This window comes from Lampetra planeri, unplaced genomic scaffold, assembly GCF_965212315.1.
Source record: "Lampetra planeri unplaced genomic scaffold, kcLamPlan1.2.h2 scaffold_732, whole genome shotgun sequence".
In the NCBI taxonomy this organism is placed as follows: Eukaryota; Metazoa; Chordata; class Hyperoartia; order Petromyzontiformes; family Petromyzontidae; genus Lampetra; species Lampetra planeri.
Genome location: NW_027615554.1, coordinates 19,665 through 35,973, shown reverse-complemented (window position 1 = coordinate 35,973; position 16,309 = coordinate 19,665). Strand labels below are relative to the sequence as shown.

General features: G+C 41.9%; 3 protein-coding genes across 3 annotated transcripts; all 3 read left to right on the top strand.

The window, feature by feature from the left end:
- The first annotated feature begins 2,729 nt into the window (after window positions 1-2,729).
- LOC144741823 (protein CWC15 homolog) lies at window positions 2,730-3,833 on the top strand. The gene is given in 10 exon segments (XM_078624318.1): window positions 2,730-2,753; window positions 2,755-2,802; window positions 2,805-2,866; window positions 2,993-3,044; window positions 3,046-3,106; window positions 3,193-3,230; window positions 3,233-3,295; window positions 3,369-3,388; window positions 3,390-3,480; window positions 3,825-3,833. Coding segments are annotated over 10 exon segments (468 nt in total).
- A 1,531-nt stretch (window positions 3,834-5,364) lies between these two features.
- LOC144741824 (phosphatidylinositol-3,5-bisphosphate 3-phosphatase MTMR2-like) lies at window positions 5,365-10,591 on the top strand. The gene is given in 24 exon segments (XM_078624320.1): window positions 5,365-5,468; window positions 6,103-6,147; window positions 6,149-6,167; window positions 6,811-6,874; window positions 7,004-7,053; window positions 7,056-7,141; window positions 7,216-7,255; window positions 7,257-7,280; window positions 7,746-7,781; window positions 7,783-7,824; window positions 7,826-7,852; window positions 8,292-8,405; window positions 8,408-8,443; window positions 8,513-8,701; window positions 8,786-8,899; window positions 8,901-8,972; window positions 9,196-9,240; window positions 9,242-9,403; window positions 9,799-9,837; window positions 9,839-9,892; window positions 9,956-10,015; window positions 10,018-10,071; window positions 10,176-10,352; window positions 10,427-10,591. Coding segments are annotated over 24 exon segments (1,818 nt in total).
- A 2,576-nt stretch (window positions 10,592-13,167) lies between these two features.
- Window positions 13,168-16,058, top strand: LOC144741825 (protein FAM76B-like). Its single transcript, XM_078624321.1, is given in 15 exon segments — window positions 13,168-13,254; window positions 14,016-14,081; window positions 14,164-14,214; window positions 14,297-14,338; window positions 14,341-14,454; window positions 14,542-14,624; window positions 14,626-14,728; window positions 14,782-14,783; window positions 14,817-14,861; window positions 14,941-14,983; window positions 14,985-15,019; window positions 15,143-15,176; window positions 15,178-15,288; window positions 15,342-15,443; window positions 15,969-16,058. Coding segments are annotated over 15 exon segments (1,008 nt in total).
- The last annotated feature ends 251 nt before the right edge of the window (window positions 16,059-16,309 follow it).

The following is a 16,309-nucleotide window of genomic DNA, read 5'->3' as shown; positions in this document are numbered from 1 at the left end:
TATGTACTTTTTATTAGCATTTATCAGCATGTCCATGTGTCGGAGAGAGAAAACAAACATTTAATATACATAAATGAATGAGAAAAATAAGAATAAACAACAACACAGACATTTTTGTGAGTGCAGGTGAGTTTATCCTGTCACAGCTTCATTCCACTGTAAAGAGACATTTTCATCAGAAAACCTTTTTTTGTTGTGATAATCACTTCAGCCTGGAAGGATTTTCTTTTCACAAAACAGGCTGTTTCCAGCTGGGAGGAATCAAGAGAGACCTGATCTGAAACAACTCCAGCTCACTGGTATTTAATCTGTTACCTCATCGCGACTGTTCATGGAATATTCTGGCCAAACGCATCCAAAAGGAGACTCCAGGGTCACAGGGACATGGTACTCACATGGCTATGATGTGACACGTACACAGGCTATCGTGAATTTAATTTCATGATTGAAGGTTTTGTGAAAATTTCAAATATGCCTGTCTCTATGGAACTGATACCTACATTACTCTGAACTTGTGATTTATGTCATTTTCATTTAATTTTATGCTTATCACCAGTTTAAGTCAAGTCGACCCCTACACACACACACACACACACACACAGGCTCCTGCTATTCCACGTGCAATTGACATGGAACAGCTGTTTCACATCACATTGCAGTGTTGTTTGTTTGGAATCCAGTCTGAACGGTCTCGTGACGGTTTCTTTCAGTAAACATTGTAAAAAATACCTCATATTCTTCTGCACGACAACAAAACACAACGTGTCAACTTGATGAACGACGTTGGATCATTCAGAACATTTTCAACTCAACTGTCATAAAACCATGTTCTATAAAAACACTAGACAACACAGATGACTTTATTAGTCACTGCCCTTCTTTTTAAAATGTATTCTAATATTTATTTGTTAAATGCCTGTGTTTCTCCGTTTATCGATCAACTCATGTACATTTTTGTCATCTTAACTGTGCATGTAAGGTATTTTGCCCACACATTTTTTCGGCTGAGTGACAAAGTTAACTGCTGACAGTTGGTGACAGCTTTACATGTGTTTTTCCTAAGGCCATTGTTGTTTTTTTTATTTGCAATATTTCAGCTGATTTATTGGAATAAGTTGGTGGTACTTTACTTCACAACGCTCCCTCCTCCAGCTCTCGGTGTACTCACATCATGTCACATATGAATCATCATACGCCATGAAGATACTTCTTCAAATGTGCCAACATTTTCTGGATATTATTTACATGCTAGAGCTGTCTTCTTATTTTCCCCTTAATGGGGCGTGACTGGTCTGTATTGTTCTTTGTTATAGGTTTGTGTGTGTGCTGGTTATAAAGGAGGAAATGAATGAATAAAGTGTAAATCATAATACATTCTTCAGCAACTGGTTTACAGCCTAACCAGCCTAACGCTAACCCTAACCCTAACCCTTGCAACCCAAATTGAAAATAAAAGATCACACTGAAACCTGAAGCAGAGATTCAAAGACAACGCACATTTCTGCTTAAAAAAAAGTATTAGGTAAACCACAACAACATATTTTACAACCACAGTCGTGAGGATAATGTTAAGCCAATCATTCATAAAGAATTCGTCTTTAAAATGTCTGGTATGTTTTGTTATTGAAAGAGTGTGATCAATAAAGTCCTAAGTCTGTTCATCATGTGTCCTGAATGACACTTCACATAGACAAAAAGATGTGTAACACTATTGAGAAAACTATTACATAGTTTTCAATCCAGAGCTACACAAATCATTATTAATATTACAGTCTTTAGTAATGAGCACCCATTATAAAGTGTTAGATATGCTGCAAACATGGATGTGTTGTTTCATATAGAAAAGGATGCGGGTAGTTTCACCTGGATATGATGGGGGAGTTAAAAGGTCAGGAATTCCACCACAGACGTCAGGGGTTTTGTCTCGCTTTTCCTAGTAATACGTGAAACATAAGACGGTTTTCTATGTTCCGAGTGTTTGTGAACGCAATCTTTTCAACTGGATAGAGAAATTACGTTGATCGCTGCGGCCGCAGCAGTGGAGTTTCCGGTTCTGTCGCGTTGAGAACAGCGTTGTGTAGTTTTGTTTTAAAATGAGATTTTTAAATGTCAAAGCACGGAATTTCAGCTGTATTTGGAATCATGTTATTTAACGTAACACGTTGTGGTTTTGTCCTGTTTCGGTTGGTTCGGAAAAAGCAGCTTGTTTTTCTCTGTTAAAACTGCTTTCCATACGTTTTGTTAGCTCTTTAGCTAGCTGTGTGACTGGCGGCTAGCATTGTTTTTTTCATTCTTTATTAAGTAGTAAGTAGTGTATATTTCCACCCTGAAAACGATTTAACGAGCGGTTTTGGCGTTTTCTTTTTTATTTGGTTAATGGTGATTGATTGTAGATAAGTGATGATTCCAAACGGGAATCAATCGTCGACATGTTGTTGTTTTTTTATTTTTTAATTGTAACTCCTATTTTTTTACGATTTCAGGGTACTGAACAATCCTTCCAGGAGTATACATCCACTGGCAACAAAGTTCTGCTCTTCATAACTTAACAAAGTATTATGGCTTTCATATGCATACAAATAGTGAATGTAGTCTGTTTTGTTGTTTACAGAGCAAAACTTGGAACATTATATTTTTCTGCAGAAATAGGGGGATGTGTTGCTCCGTTCTATCCGTTGTAAGTAATGACGTTTTTGTTCCTAATCACATCTGTTTCAGAGTCATCAAACATGACCACAGCTGCGAGACCAACGTTTTGAGCCAGCGAGAGGAGGGCGAGGGAAAGAAGGAGAGGGTAGATTTGAGCGCTTCTGTCCAAGCAGTATTCAAGTCGAGATCTTCCAGGTCACACAAAGATCAAGTACAGGTCAGCAGAAACAGACATGAATGGAACTGAGATTGGATTTCTTTATGAAATAGACATGAATGTAGTACTGTTTGTTTGTGTGATGTGTGTACAGTCGTACTTTTTTTTCTTTTTTAATTCAGGCAGGCCTACCCAGGATGCCCCAGAGGAGGTGCGGGCTCGTGACTTCCGCAGGGAAACTGGAGGAGAGGGAGCGTGTAGTTTGCACTGTGAAAAAGACCAGAGAACGGGGACCGAGAGGTTGGTTTTTTCTGACGCCATTTTTGGATTAAATGTCAATGTCTGTGTATGAAAGTGCTGATACCAGTGAAACCCCTAATTTACAGAGCACACCACATCGTCTTCATCATCATCATCATCCTCTAAAAAGGCCCCCGACTGGATCAAATCCCAGCAGCCAATCTAGATGCAGATGATCCTCTGACTGATGTAAGTACTTAAACTGTAAGATACAACAAACCATTTAAATAACTTTCCTCACCAATGACGCCTGTGTGAGTAGGATGATGAAGACGAGGACTCCGAATGAGGAAAGCGATGATGAAGACACTGCGGCTCTTCTGGCAGAACTGGAGAAGATCAAGAAAGAGCGAGCTGAAGAGCAAGAGCGCAAAGTAAAAGATCATTGCACATTGATTTACCAACTTATATTAAGTCACGGTTTATGGATGAGACCTGCAATTTCATTTCATATCATTTTCATAGGAGCGGTGAGCAAAAAGCAGAGAGGAGAGAGAATTCGTATGGAAAATATTTTGAGTGGAAAATCCACTGATAAATTTGGCCGGACAAGCAGCAGCAGCAGCAGCAGCAGCAAGCAGCAACAACAGGCCTCCTCAGAGTCAGAATACATTCAAGGTGAAGAGAATGGTATGTGGCCCACAAAACGCACAAAAACACGGAGATGGTGGTGACGTGCTTCCTCGTCCACAGCTGATGCGTTCTTGTTTTTTTCTAGGTGGGATGATGACGAGTCGTATTCAAGAACTGTGCAAAAAGGAGTGGACAAAGCCCGCAAGGGAGAAACGCTTCGTCAATGACACCCTGCCGTTCAGAGTTTCACAAGAAATTCATGGAAAAAATATGTTTAAATAAAAAAAAAAATATAAACATGTTTTGTTTTCCTTTTTATCCACTCTCTAGAATGAGTTGTCATTTCTTTTTGTGCAGTCATTACAGACAATGTTGTATATAAATGTTGAGTGGCATGTTTTGAATAAAGCTGACTAATTATAAATCAATAAATTGTTCGTTACTGACTTAACTAAACAAAGATGTGTGCAATATACATTGGAATTTTTCTCTGCGAGTCATGCAGGTGAATCATCTTCTTTCTCCTATCGGCTTGTCCCTCTTCAGGGGTTGCCACAGCGAATCATCGATTTCCATCTTTCCCTGTTCTCTGTATCCTCTACTCTGACTCCAACTACCTCCATGTCCTCCCTCACTGCATCTATAAACCTCCTCTTTGGTCTTCCTCTCTGTCTCCTACCTGGCAAACTCCATCTCTAACATTCTCCTACCAATGTATCCACTGTCCCTCCTCTGCACATGTCCAAACCATCTCAATCTAGCCTCTCTAGCTTTTTCTCCTAACCTTCCTGTCTGTGTTGTCCCTCTGATGACCTCATTCCTAATCCTGTCCATCCTGGTCACTCCTAAAGAGAATCTCAGCATCTTTAACTCTGCCACCTCCAGCTCTGCCTCCTGTCTTCTGCCTATCGCTAGTGTCTCTAAACCATACATCATAGCTGGTCTAACCACAGTCCCTGTAAACCTTTCCCTTCACCTTAGCTGAAACTCTTCTATCACAAATCACTCCTGACACTTTTTCTCCAGCTGTTCCACCCTGCCTGCACCCTCTATTCTTCACTTCTCTTCCACAGTCTCCACTACTCTGCACTGTTGATCCTAAGTACTTAAAACTCCTGCACCTTCACCACCTCTGCTCCCTGTAACCTCACTTTTCCACTGGTCTCCCTTTCATTTATGCACATATACTCTGTCTTGCTACGACTGACCTTCATTCCTCTTCTCTCTAGAGCAAACCTCCACCTTTCTAGGTTCTCTTCTAACTGCTGCCTATTCTGACTACAGATCACAATTGTATCTGCAAACATCATAGTCCAGTGAATGATGACCCTGTTTATTGTTTAAGTTTTGAGCATTACATTGTTAACTTATGCGAATAGAAGTTAATAAATACGTGGCGTATTATGATCTGTAGACATGGTACCTGCTTCAAATTGTCTAAACAGAGAACGGTCGGGAAGACGAGGCGTGTCCGCTCCCCAGTGAACAGCAGGAGGCGCTGGTCACCCGTCTGTCTGTGGTCTGCTCCAGGAGGCTGTGGCTGCTGGGAAAAGATGGCAGCTTCCTTCTGTTCGTCAGGATTTACTCGACTCAGAAAGAGGATTTAAGGATATTTTCCTGTGGCATTTCCGTGGCATTGGTCGTCTTTTCTTCGTCAGTTTTACAAGTAACTTATCCACAAGAAAATGGAGAAGACCGGGAGCATCGACAGTTTAGGGTCGAAGCGTTCTTCCTCCCGTCAGCCAAGTGTTTGATTCATTGTCCAGGTTGCTAACTCCATCCATTTTAAGCTAGCAAAAAAAAAGTTTTTTTCAACAAAAAACTTATGCCTTGGATCTATTAACTTAAGTGAATATGTGAGGGGTGAAAAAAAGGAGATAATCATTGAAAGTGTTCAGTGTTCAGGTCGTTTCTAGGACACATTCAAACTAATGTCACAGCTGAAGTTGACAGTAATGTGCTAATGCTACAGTTAACAGCAGCTAAATGTCATTGTTGGTTTTTTATTATGTTCACTGGATAATGTGAAACACACTGTCATATTTGTTGTCATAACTAGCTCAGAGCTTTAGAGGAAAAAAAAAAACAGACCAAACAAAAACACCCTCCTCATTATTTCTCTATGACATACATTGCTCCCTGGGCCCTCATCAAGTTTTGTTTAAGGACATATTCAGTTAATAATATATATAATAATTCATTCATTATTCCATTAGTCCATGATTGTTACATTCTATGCCTGTGAATTATAATTTTAATTATTTTAATTTAAACAATGACAAAACAACAAATGGTTTTAAAAAAAAAAAAAGTCCAGCCATGTTTGAAACCTTTACAGAAGAGTAGTCTCTGTCAGTTTATGCAATCTTTATCTTTTCGGCAGCACTTCCACTTCTCGCTCCGACCGCTCTGCACAGGCCAAGCTCGCCCTCAGTTGTCTCCTCAGACCCCGTGACCCCGTCTGCAGAGTTTTCCCCCGGAGCTCAGGGTCAGTTTTCCTCCACGTAGTTCATCGCAAACTCCTTGTGCATCAACAATTCACAAGTTTGTCAAGAAAACAAGAATTGTGACCCAATTGCTCTTTTCTGCTCCCTGTAGGTAAAACCCAAGACTAACACCAAGGTATTGCATTTTATAAATTACACACCACCAAAGCGTTTTTTTCTTGAATAATAATGCATAACTTGCTTTGACATAATTTCCAAATGAAAAAACAAAATTTTTAGCGTTCCAGTTTTGATCGCAACGTAGCAGGTTCAGATTAAAAGCCGTTCTTGTTCCAGCTGTTAGTTGTGCACATGGAGCAGGTATTTCATGTACAAATACACCGTGACAACATTCCCACTGACTACAAATAAAACAGTTGTGTGTGTATGAGTCACTTAAAATGGAACAAAAAGGCCTGAGTGATACAGAAACGGTAAAAACACAGTTGCTGTTTACTGACAAATACTGACGCAACTGACGCCATCGTCTGGATTCTCAACATGACGTCCAAGCCAGATTTCCCTGGTTCCGAGGGCGTTCTGTTTTTTTCACACAACTATCATGGTTTTTTGTCGTTGCAGGTTTCATGACATTAGATGAAGAATCTGCCTAATATTTATGTCTGATTCTGATGTTTCCAGCAGGTGATTCGGGATTCCGACAAAGAGGAACCACAGTTACTTCCAAATGAAACTGTTCAGGACACGGGTTTTGTTTTTCTCTTTATTGCGGTTTTCAAATGATAAATGGCCCTTTTTCAAAATAAGACAAATCGAGCAGTGTGTGTTGTACACGGCAGCTATTTCTTCAAGTTATTAAAAACAAATATTTGAACAGCCCAGGACGTCACCTACTTCTGTCCTTTCACCGGAAGCGCTGAGGGGAACAGTGGACTGTGACCAACTACAGACTCTTCTTCAGATCTTCTCAGATGGACAGGGTACGGGGGCTTGTGGTGAATATTCACGAGAATCAGCGTTTTTGTTGATGCCTGTTTGATTTGTAGGACCCTGCGATTTGTGTTGGATCTGCCTCTCGGTGGTGGTGAGTCGCGTGGAGAAGATTGGCAGTGCGTCGAGTCGTGGCGATGTTTTCTTATGGGCTTGTTTGCAAGGTGGGTAACTAAGCACTAATGTTCATAGCACTGACATGGCTCCAGTAGCAATGAGTCAGGACGAAACCGTGTTGTCTGGAATATGTGAATATGGAGGGTATTATTATTAGGGGTTTGTCCAGCCTGTACTATGATTGGAAAAGAATATTCTTTATATGGAATTGGAGCATTGTACTGCTCATGCTGTTGCAAAAGAGCAAACACAAAGTATGAATTAAGAATAACATTCAGTGGGGATCTTGCTTGTGCAAAGAAACTGAACCTGCTTCTATGTGTCCTCAGTGACCTGTGGTGCCCCCCTCAGAAGCTCAATGAGTGAATAAATGGCTTCAGTAAAACATAGTAAAGAAGAGTTTGAGTCGTTGATAGACTGAAGAACAAGCACAATATCCATGCACCAGCTCGGCTCCAAATAAAAACCTGACATTGTTTCAACCCATGACCTGCTGCTGTTGCAATCCACAGGATATGCGAAATCTGCGATTTGCACACAAACAGATTGGAGGACACACTGAGGAAGTCCATTTTCGAATTGCTGATGAAATTTTGCATTTCCTGTCTCCAACGGGCTGGTGAGTGGATTTCCGTCTCTCCGTCTCTGATATGCTGCCTCTGCGCAGCACCTGATGGGTTTCCTTTTCCTTCAATTTTCATTGACTCATTCCACAGCAAATCTTTGCCTTTGAGTATGGACAAGTCTTCCTCTGAGAACGGATGGAAGGCGTTATGACGCACTCTCTGAATACAAACAGACAGGTATTTATCAGTGTCCGAACAATATCAGTGCCGAACAATTTGAGTAAAATATCAAATTACAATTTGATTTAATCATTTATTTTCTCCCAAGTCAAGCTTAATTTCCAGTATGTGTAGTAGGTGTCCATATAAACATCTTGCAATGGCCTCACATTCACACACACCTTCCAATTAATACGCACATACACCAATGAATGACTCGGTGTGACTGCTTGGACTTCATATCATGTTGGTTGGTTGCGTGTTTGGTGGAAGGGCATTCCCAATGAAAGCTGGAGGATTACGAAAGTCAACGATCACTACGACCTGTGTGACACATACCCATCGACTCTGGCCGTACCTGTGAACATTCCAGACGAGGAGCTGAAGGAGAGTCGCTGCCCTTCCGAGCCAAAGGGCGTCTACCTGTGAGTAAGGGTTCTTGTCCATCCATGTTTTCTTTCAGCCTGTGACAGCCATGTTTGCGCCATGCGTAGGTGCTGTCATGGATCCATCCAGAGAGCCAGGCAACAGTGACACGCTGCAGTCAACCTATGGTCGGCGTGAATGGAAAACGCAGCAAAGAGGACGAGAAATACCTTCAGGCTATCATGGATGCCAACGCCCATTCACATAAACTCTTCATTTTTGATGCCAGGCCCAGCGTCAACGCCGCCACCAATAAGGTTCGTTTCCTCGACATGATGGTGGGAAATTGCCCACGGGTTGGACGTCCGCTAACGTCCCAACCAATGCCTTGTTGTCTTCAGATGAAAGGGGGTGGATTCGAAAGTGAGGACGCTTATCAAAACGCTGAGCTGGTGTTCTTGGACATTCACAATATCCATGTGATGAGAGAGTCACTGCGCAAGCTGAAGGATGTCGGTGTACCCGAACATCGAGGACTCGCACTGGCTCTCCAACCTGGAGTCCACGCACTGGCTCGAACACATCAAGGTGAGGGCAAACCGGACGTTGATGCTGGATTTATGCTTCTACACAGAACCGACTTGGACCCTGCGTTGGGGCCTCCTATGCCGTTGTGAGCATTCTACTTCTGCGTCTGTTTTTTACTTGAGCAGTGTTGACTGAAAGTGACAGAGAGACAATTTGACGCAGAAGCATAAATCCTGCTTCAGAAACGAAGATGAGCGTTTTTAGTGATTGTTTGTGTTTATAGCTGATCCTCGCCGGAGCGCTGCGGATTGCTGACAAGGTAGAATCTGGGGAAAACGTCAGTGGTGGTGCACTGCAGTGATGGCTGGGACCGCACAGCGCAGCTCACCTCCTTGGCCATGCTCATGCTGGACGGTTTCTACCGAACCATCCGCGGCTTCGAGGTGCTGGTGGAGAAAGAGTGGCTGAGCTTCGGTCACCGCTTTCAGCTGGTACGCAGATTGTCACCCTCACCTGTTGGCAGAGGTGTAACAGATACACTAAAACACACTCAGCTTCCTCACAAGCATCTTTTTTTTATCACTGAATCTGTTTTGCGAGTCGGATACTGACGAAATGTAACATCGACTTTGTTCATCCCAAAGGAAATTCTTTTATGCTAAAAAATTACTTACACAAAATCGTATAGTAATATTCCAATAAAAAAAATCATTGGATCTGTGAATTAGAAAGTAGAAATAAAATTATAAACATTAAAAAAACAAAATAAGTGTACCAACAAATATTACAGATTTGTAATTGGTTTGAATAAACTACCTAATGTTTTGGGGGGGTTTTGCTCATGAGCGTTTAATCACTAACTGTCCTTGTCTGTGTTTCCTTCAAGCGCATCGGTCATGGCGATAAGAACCACACAGACGCAGAGACGCTCACCAGTTTTTATTCAGTTCATCGACTGTGTTTGGCAGCTGACGAGACAGGTAGGTGATCCTGGATCCTGGTGCTCAAAATGAATGTAACCTAATGCAAACACATTTTCAAAGTTTCCTGCAGCTTTCGAGTTTAACGAGTACTTCCTAGTCACCATCCTGGACCACTTGGTACAGCTGCCTGTTTCGGGACGTTCCTGTGTAACAGTGAGCAGCAGAGAATGAAGGAAGTACGTGCATCTGTGAAGTATTTCGGTTGTTGATGGTACAAGGGGGCATTAAAGGTATGGAGACTGCACACGATGTAGCGTAACATCTGTTTCTGTGGCAACAGGAGATTCCAAAGAGGGCCGTATCGTTGTGGTCGTATGTCAACAGCCAGCTCGAGGACTTCACCAATCCTCTGTATGTGAACTTCTCCAACCACGTGCTGTTCCCCGTCGTCAGCTTACGCCACCTGGAGCTTTGGGTTGGCTATTACATACGCTGGAACCCTCGTATGAGACCTCAGGTATGTCTGGCTTATTTACAAGCTGCACTCCACACATTCTCTCACTTTTTTTGTTTTGTATTTTGTCCTGACAGGAACCGGTTCACCAGCGGTACAAGGAGCTGCTGGCCAAGCGCGCAGAGTTGCAGAAGAGAGTGGACGAACTGCAGCGAGAGGTGACTAATCGCTCCGCTTCCTCCTCGTCTGATCGTGCAGGTTCCCCGACGCGCTCCATCACCCCGGTGCAGACGTTTGTTTGAGCCAAGGGCAAACGCTTGAAACGATACCATAAGGGAGTGTTGCCTATGAGACGCATCAAGGTGAAGATGGCGTGGTGGAGGAGCCATGAGCCACCCGGCTGCATTAAAAAAACTCTTCCAGCAGATTATTATACAGGATCTGACACAGAGAAAGTTGCATATAGCCACAAACTCCATCTCCAGGTTTAGGAGGACTTGTAGCCACAATAGTAAGAACCTGTTAGCGTATCGACGTACCTACAATCAGTGTTGATAGTTTCAAGTTAATACTTAGGCCTTACACATGTCATAAGAACACAGGCGTAGCTTGTGACATTTAGCTCCATGTGGATTTGAAAGCTGAAGCAATTTTGAAGACGGGACTGTTGCAGCTAATTTGTGGTTTAAAAATAAGTAAATAAACTTACTACTTAATGACCCAAGTATTAAATATGCGAGTGTAGTGAAACATTTGCAGCTTTGGCTTCATAGACGCTCACAAAGCAGTGCACCAACAACATGAGGTGTTCACACATCGGCAGATGGTGGTAAAAATAGATTTTTTTTTTTTTTTTTCCCCTTTGGAATACATACGTCAGGTATGACATTCCTCTCACTGAGTGAGTTGTTTTGTTTTGTTTAGTTTTATAAGTTTCATTTTTCTAAGAGGTTATTTATTATCATGTAGTTCAGACCAGGTATGTATGAATCTCGAGCGGACTTTCTTCCTCATGTTGAATTATTTAAAATAGAAATGATCCATATTTAGACTGTCATTGGCAAACCTCATCAATTTGCTTTTTTTTTTTTTTTTTTTAAATCTGTGCCTTCTACTCAATACTTGGAAGAATTCATTTTTTTCTAAGCTTAAACTGAATTCAGTTTAGCATTAATTAGACTGGATGTGAGAGAAGAAAAGTACACTGTCGTATTGATTATCTTGGTTTAGAAATGACTAATGCCATTAATATAACAGTGCCTTTTATTCAGGATGAAGATGTGTGTTTTAAAATTAGATTTTGACTGCAGGAGACAAACACACAGTAAAGACTTGAAAATGTTAACATGTTCATATTACTGGCCATTACAGCCACTATTTCACAGTTGCTCTGCGCCCATCATGTAAAATTCCTTTGCATTCCCTCTTTTTTTCTGTTTACCTTCACCAACGTTCCATGTTGGTGAAGGTAAACAATGTCAACAATGTCAACTTCTATCCTTTTGTTTGAAGTGGGCTGGAATGTTCTTAATCACTTCACTCCTTTGGAAGCTGCGGGCATTAACAATGTAAACTGCAATACCAAAAAATATCAAATGACAAATAAAGATGCTCATACTAAACACTGATTCTTAAACCGAAGTTGGGGGGGTGGGGGTTTGTTTTGTTTTTGTTAAATAAATAACAATATCAGGAATTCATGTCGATTCCCTGACTATCGAGTGTTTTGCACACCTGAGCACCGAGCAGTGACACTGACTTTCTCATCTACACGCGTTTCTTGGAAACAAGTTTGAGTAACCTGCTGCAGGAGAGACTGAGAAACTAACGTTACCTCTTTTTTTCCTCACCTGAGTTACTCACTTTCTCACAGTTGCCAAGGACGACCGATGCCCTGGATGCCCCACCATATTGACCAGCCTTCCCAAAATTTTAAAAATTACAATGTACTATGTTATTTTAATGTCATCGGTCCCGCCACATTGAAGTAATATTGTGGTTGGATAAACGTGTCCGATGAGTGGGTTCCAATTCCGGCATGTAGAGACAGACACCACACTCACAGACATAAGGACCATGTTTTGGGGGCTGATGGGAGTAGTCTGGAGTTCCTGGAGAAAACCCGCACAGACACAAAGAGATTTTTTTCCCCCCATATCTATTAACCTGTGCCTGGATGTCAATTAACACAAATATAGGATCATGTGGCTTCAAAAAAATGTGGGAAAATGTAACCGTATTAATGAAAAGTACATTAAACGAATGAAATGAACGGGCGAACATTGTTATAGTAGGAAAATAGTTGCTCATATGCTAGCAGCCGATTGCTAACGTTATTGAGACGAAATTACTCTCATGGTGGAAAAAGTGGAGTCGTGCCGGATGAATCCAGGGAATGTGATTGGTTCCGAGCTTTTTAAAACGGAAATCCCGCGGACGGTGTCGTGTCGCGATAGGTTTTTCCATTCTTCTTCGGGAGCTGTCGAACACTTCCGGTGACATGACTACGACGGCTTTGATAAAAAAAAAGAGAGAGCGAAGGAAAACAGGAAAATAACGTTGTTTATGAGAATAGGGGTAACTTAATCTAAACAGCCAGGGCCCAATTTTAACGGATAGTTCATGTCGGACGTAACTGAGGATCCACATAAAGTTGTTTGCGGACGCGCAGCGTGTTAGCGGCTATCAAAGATATTTTGAGTTTATTGTTCTTCTAGCTGCCTAGCACAGCTAGCTAACGTTAGGTGACGGTGGATGCCACCACACTGTGTCTGGGCGTTTCTTAGTTCCCAATTAGCAGCAGTGGAGAGGAAGCGTTAATCCGCTCGGTTTGCAGCTGGACTCGCTTTACCTCGGTGACATTATTAGTTTGGCGAGAATGGCAACGTCGGCTCTGTACGCCTGCACCAAGTGCAACCAGCGGTATCCGTTCGAGGAGCTATCGCAAGGCCAGCAGCTGTGCAAGGTATGGATGGCACTTAGTGGACCAAGTACTGGAAGATGGAATCTTAAGTTTTTTGTACTGCCTGGGTGAGATGGTATTAGGACAGGCGTCAAGTTAGCCGGCTGTGGTTATGTAACAGCCTTATCTTTCCTCCCTGCCAGCTCAGGAGGTAAACATGCCGGGTTACACACGAATAAGGCGTTCATCATGCAACCGAATGTGTTTTACCATGAGCCACCGTGACATAACTCTTAACTTCATATATTTAAACATCAATACCTCGTCTACCATTGTAGATACTGGTGTAAAAAAATAATAAAAGAAGGTAGAAAATATAAATAATTCATAAAAAGGCTAAATAAAGGCAAAGTGAAAATTTAAATGGTCCTAACAGTAAAATTATACACTGAGGAACCTTTTACTGACTGTTGTATACATAAAATATATACGTAATACACAGTGGCGCACAGTATTATATTGAAGGATATGTATCCTTTGACTATTGCAGTAATATTCCTCGATATTTTGAACCACACCTTACAGTCCCAGTGTACAAAATCCAATACATTTTGGAGTCTACAGAGGTTGTTGATTCTGCTGCTTTGATTGACACCAATCCACTTACAGAACTGGTAACTCTTACATGCACTCAAGGTGATGATGAGGTCTTGTACCACAAATATGAAGGTGTGTATGGACACACAAAGCCTGAGGAGGCGTTTCTGCTTCTGATGTGTGTGCAAAATATTCCCATGAAAAAACATGTATTTCTTGTGCCGTAGGAGTGCCGCATCGCTCACCCCATCGTGAAGTGCACATACTGCAGATCTGAGTTTCAGCAGGAAAAGGTGAGATTTCATTTATTTATAATACGCCACGGTTCTTTCGCATTTTCAATTTATCACGCTCCCTCTGGTTCTCTACAGTAAGACCAATACAATCTGCAAGAAGTGTGCCCAGAATGTCAAACAGTTTGGCACGGTAAGTTACATCGTCTCCAGTTTTTGTGTCTACTGACTTCTCCTGTCCTATGATTGTTTAATGCTCTGGTGTCTCTTTGCAGCCCAAACCCTGTCAGTACTGTAACATCATAGCCGCCTTTTATCGGGACAAAGTAGCCAACGTTGTACCAACTCTGAAAAGAAATACGGACCTCCTCAGACGTGCGAGCAGTGCAAACAGCAATGCGCCTTTGACCGTAAAGAAGAAGGCAGGAGAAAGGTGTGAAGCTGGACTAAATGTCGTAGGTGACATTTAGTCTGTTCCAGCAGCAAACGTGTGACAGAGAAACTTCTTCTTGTCCGACAGGTGGATGGGAAGCTCTTGTGCTGGCTCTGTACTCTGTCATACCGCCGTGTCCTGCAGAAGACCAAGGAGCAGAGTAAAGGGCTTTGGCTCCTCGAACTCCTCATCCCTGAATGAGAAAGACCATCACTCCAGACAGCACCATCACCACCACCATCATCCGCACAGACACAGCAGTTCCCACCCACAAGTATGTGACACCACACACAAACAATTCATCTTTTAACACGGTGCAGTGATGAGATGTTCTATGCATGTCCTAAAACTAACAGACTGAGTGGAAGCCTGAGCCCCGAGCAGGAGCAGGGACTGTGGAAGCAGAGGTAATGGGTTTCCTTCTGTGAGTGTATCAGGAAGGGGGAGTGCAGTGGGGTAATCTGACTGTTTTGGTTTTCTTTGCAGCCATAAATCATCATCAATCCAGAAGGAGACTCCAAAGAAGAAGGCCAAAACTGGAGCTGAAGCCATCCAACGGTGACAGGTACCTAAGTCATTGTTGTATTTTAAAAAACAATTCCTCCAGCTATCATTCTGACTGCAGTTTTTGTATTTTTTGTTCGCTTGTTGTTTTTCACTGGCTCTCATGCTCTTTTCTCCTCATCAGTAGTTCCATCACTCAGTCAATGGATTCAGGGGGAAACAGACAACTTCATTCTCATCAGCCAACTGAAGGAAGAGGTGATGTCACTGAAGAGAATGCTGCAGCAAAGGGATCAGACCATTCTGGAAAAAGGACCGAAAGGTAAGTGTGTTGTTAACCGTCACTGTTGGTGTGGGGTACTGATTGTAAACCTCTGCTCCAGCTTACAGAGCTGAAAGCAGATTTTCAGTATCAGGAATCCAACATGAGAGTGAAGATGAACCAAATGGAGAAATCTCACAAAGAGTCCATGGAACAACAGCAGGTACAGCCATTCTTGCTCTGTTTTTCTAATTGCATCAGTTTCAAACAAGCCCCAATGAACCATTCAGTAATCTCATTCTCACCATGAATAATCATAAACTGTTCAATGATGCAAATGATGATGATGCTTTCAGTGCCCTTCAGTTCAATGTGTTTTCTTTTTGTGTTTCCCTCAGGGACAAATAAAGTTTTGTTCCTAAACTAGAATACTATAATACTGAAAACTATAAATTGATCAGTATTTAAATCAGTACTTAGATCAATGTTTTGCTACAAATGCATGGAGATGATCATTGTGATGTGATTGTGTTAGTGGTAGTGAAGGACTACAGAGTTGACATGTGATGGTCATCATTATGGATTATGATGGAGCAGGAACCGGCAGATTGACATCTTTACAATAAATAGCATTGGATTCACAACAGCAGCTACATTGAAATATGTCTGTGGGGAATGATTTAGAATGTATTTATTTTAAAAAAAATAATTAGAGAAATCACTAACAGTTGTCACTTGCTTTCCACAGGCCAAGAACAGAGAGTTGATGAAACAAGTAGCCGCCCTGTCAAAGGGGAAAAAGTTTGATCGGACAGGGAGTTCGCTGTTGTTACCCTAACAGTCTGCCAGCCAGCGGGTAACAACACACACACACACAAGCGGCTTCATTGTTGTAACACTGTGAAAGTCTCCTTCCTGTGTTTCCTCATTGCCATCAGCATTGATCACTGATTACAGGTAAAACCATGTTGCAGTATGGTCTTCACTCATTGAATCCAAAAACACAAACTTTTTCTTTTCTCCTTTTAAACGGAACATGGGATGATGTGACTTTAAACAGAGGACGGTTTCCCTCGTTTTTTAACACTG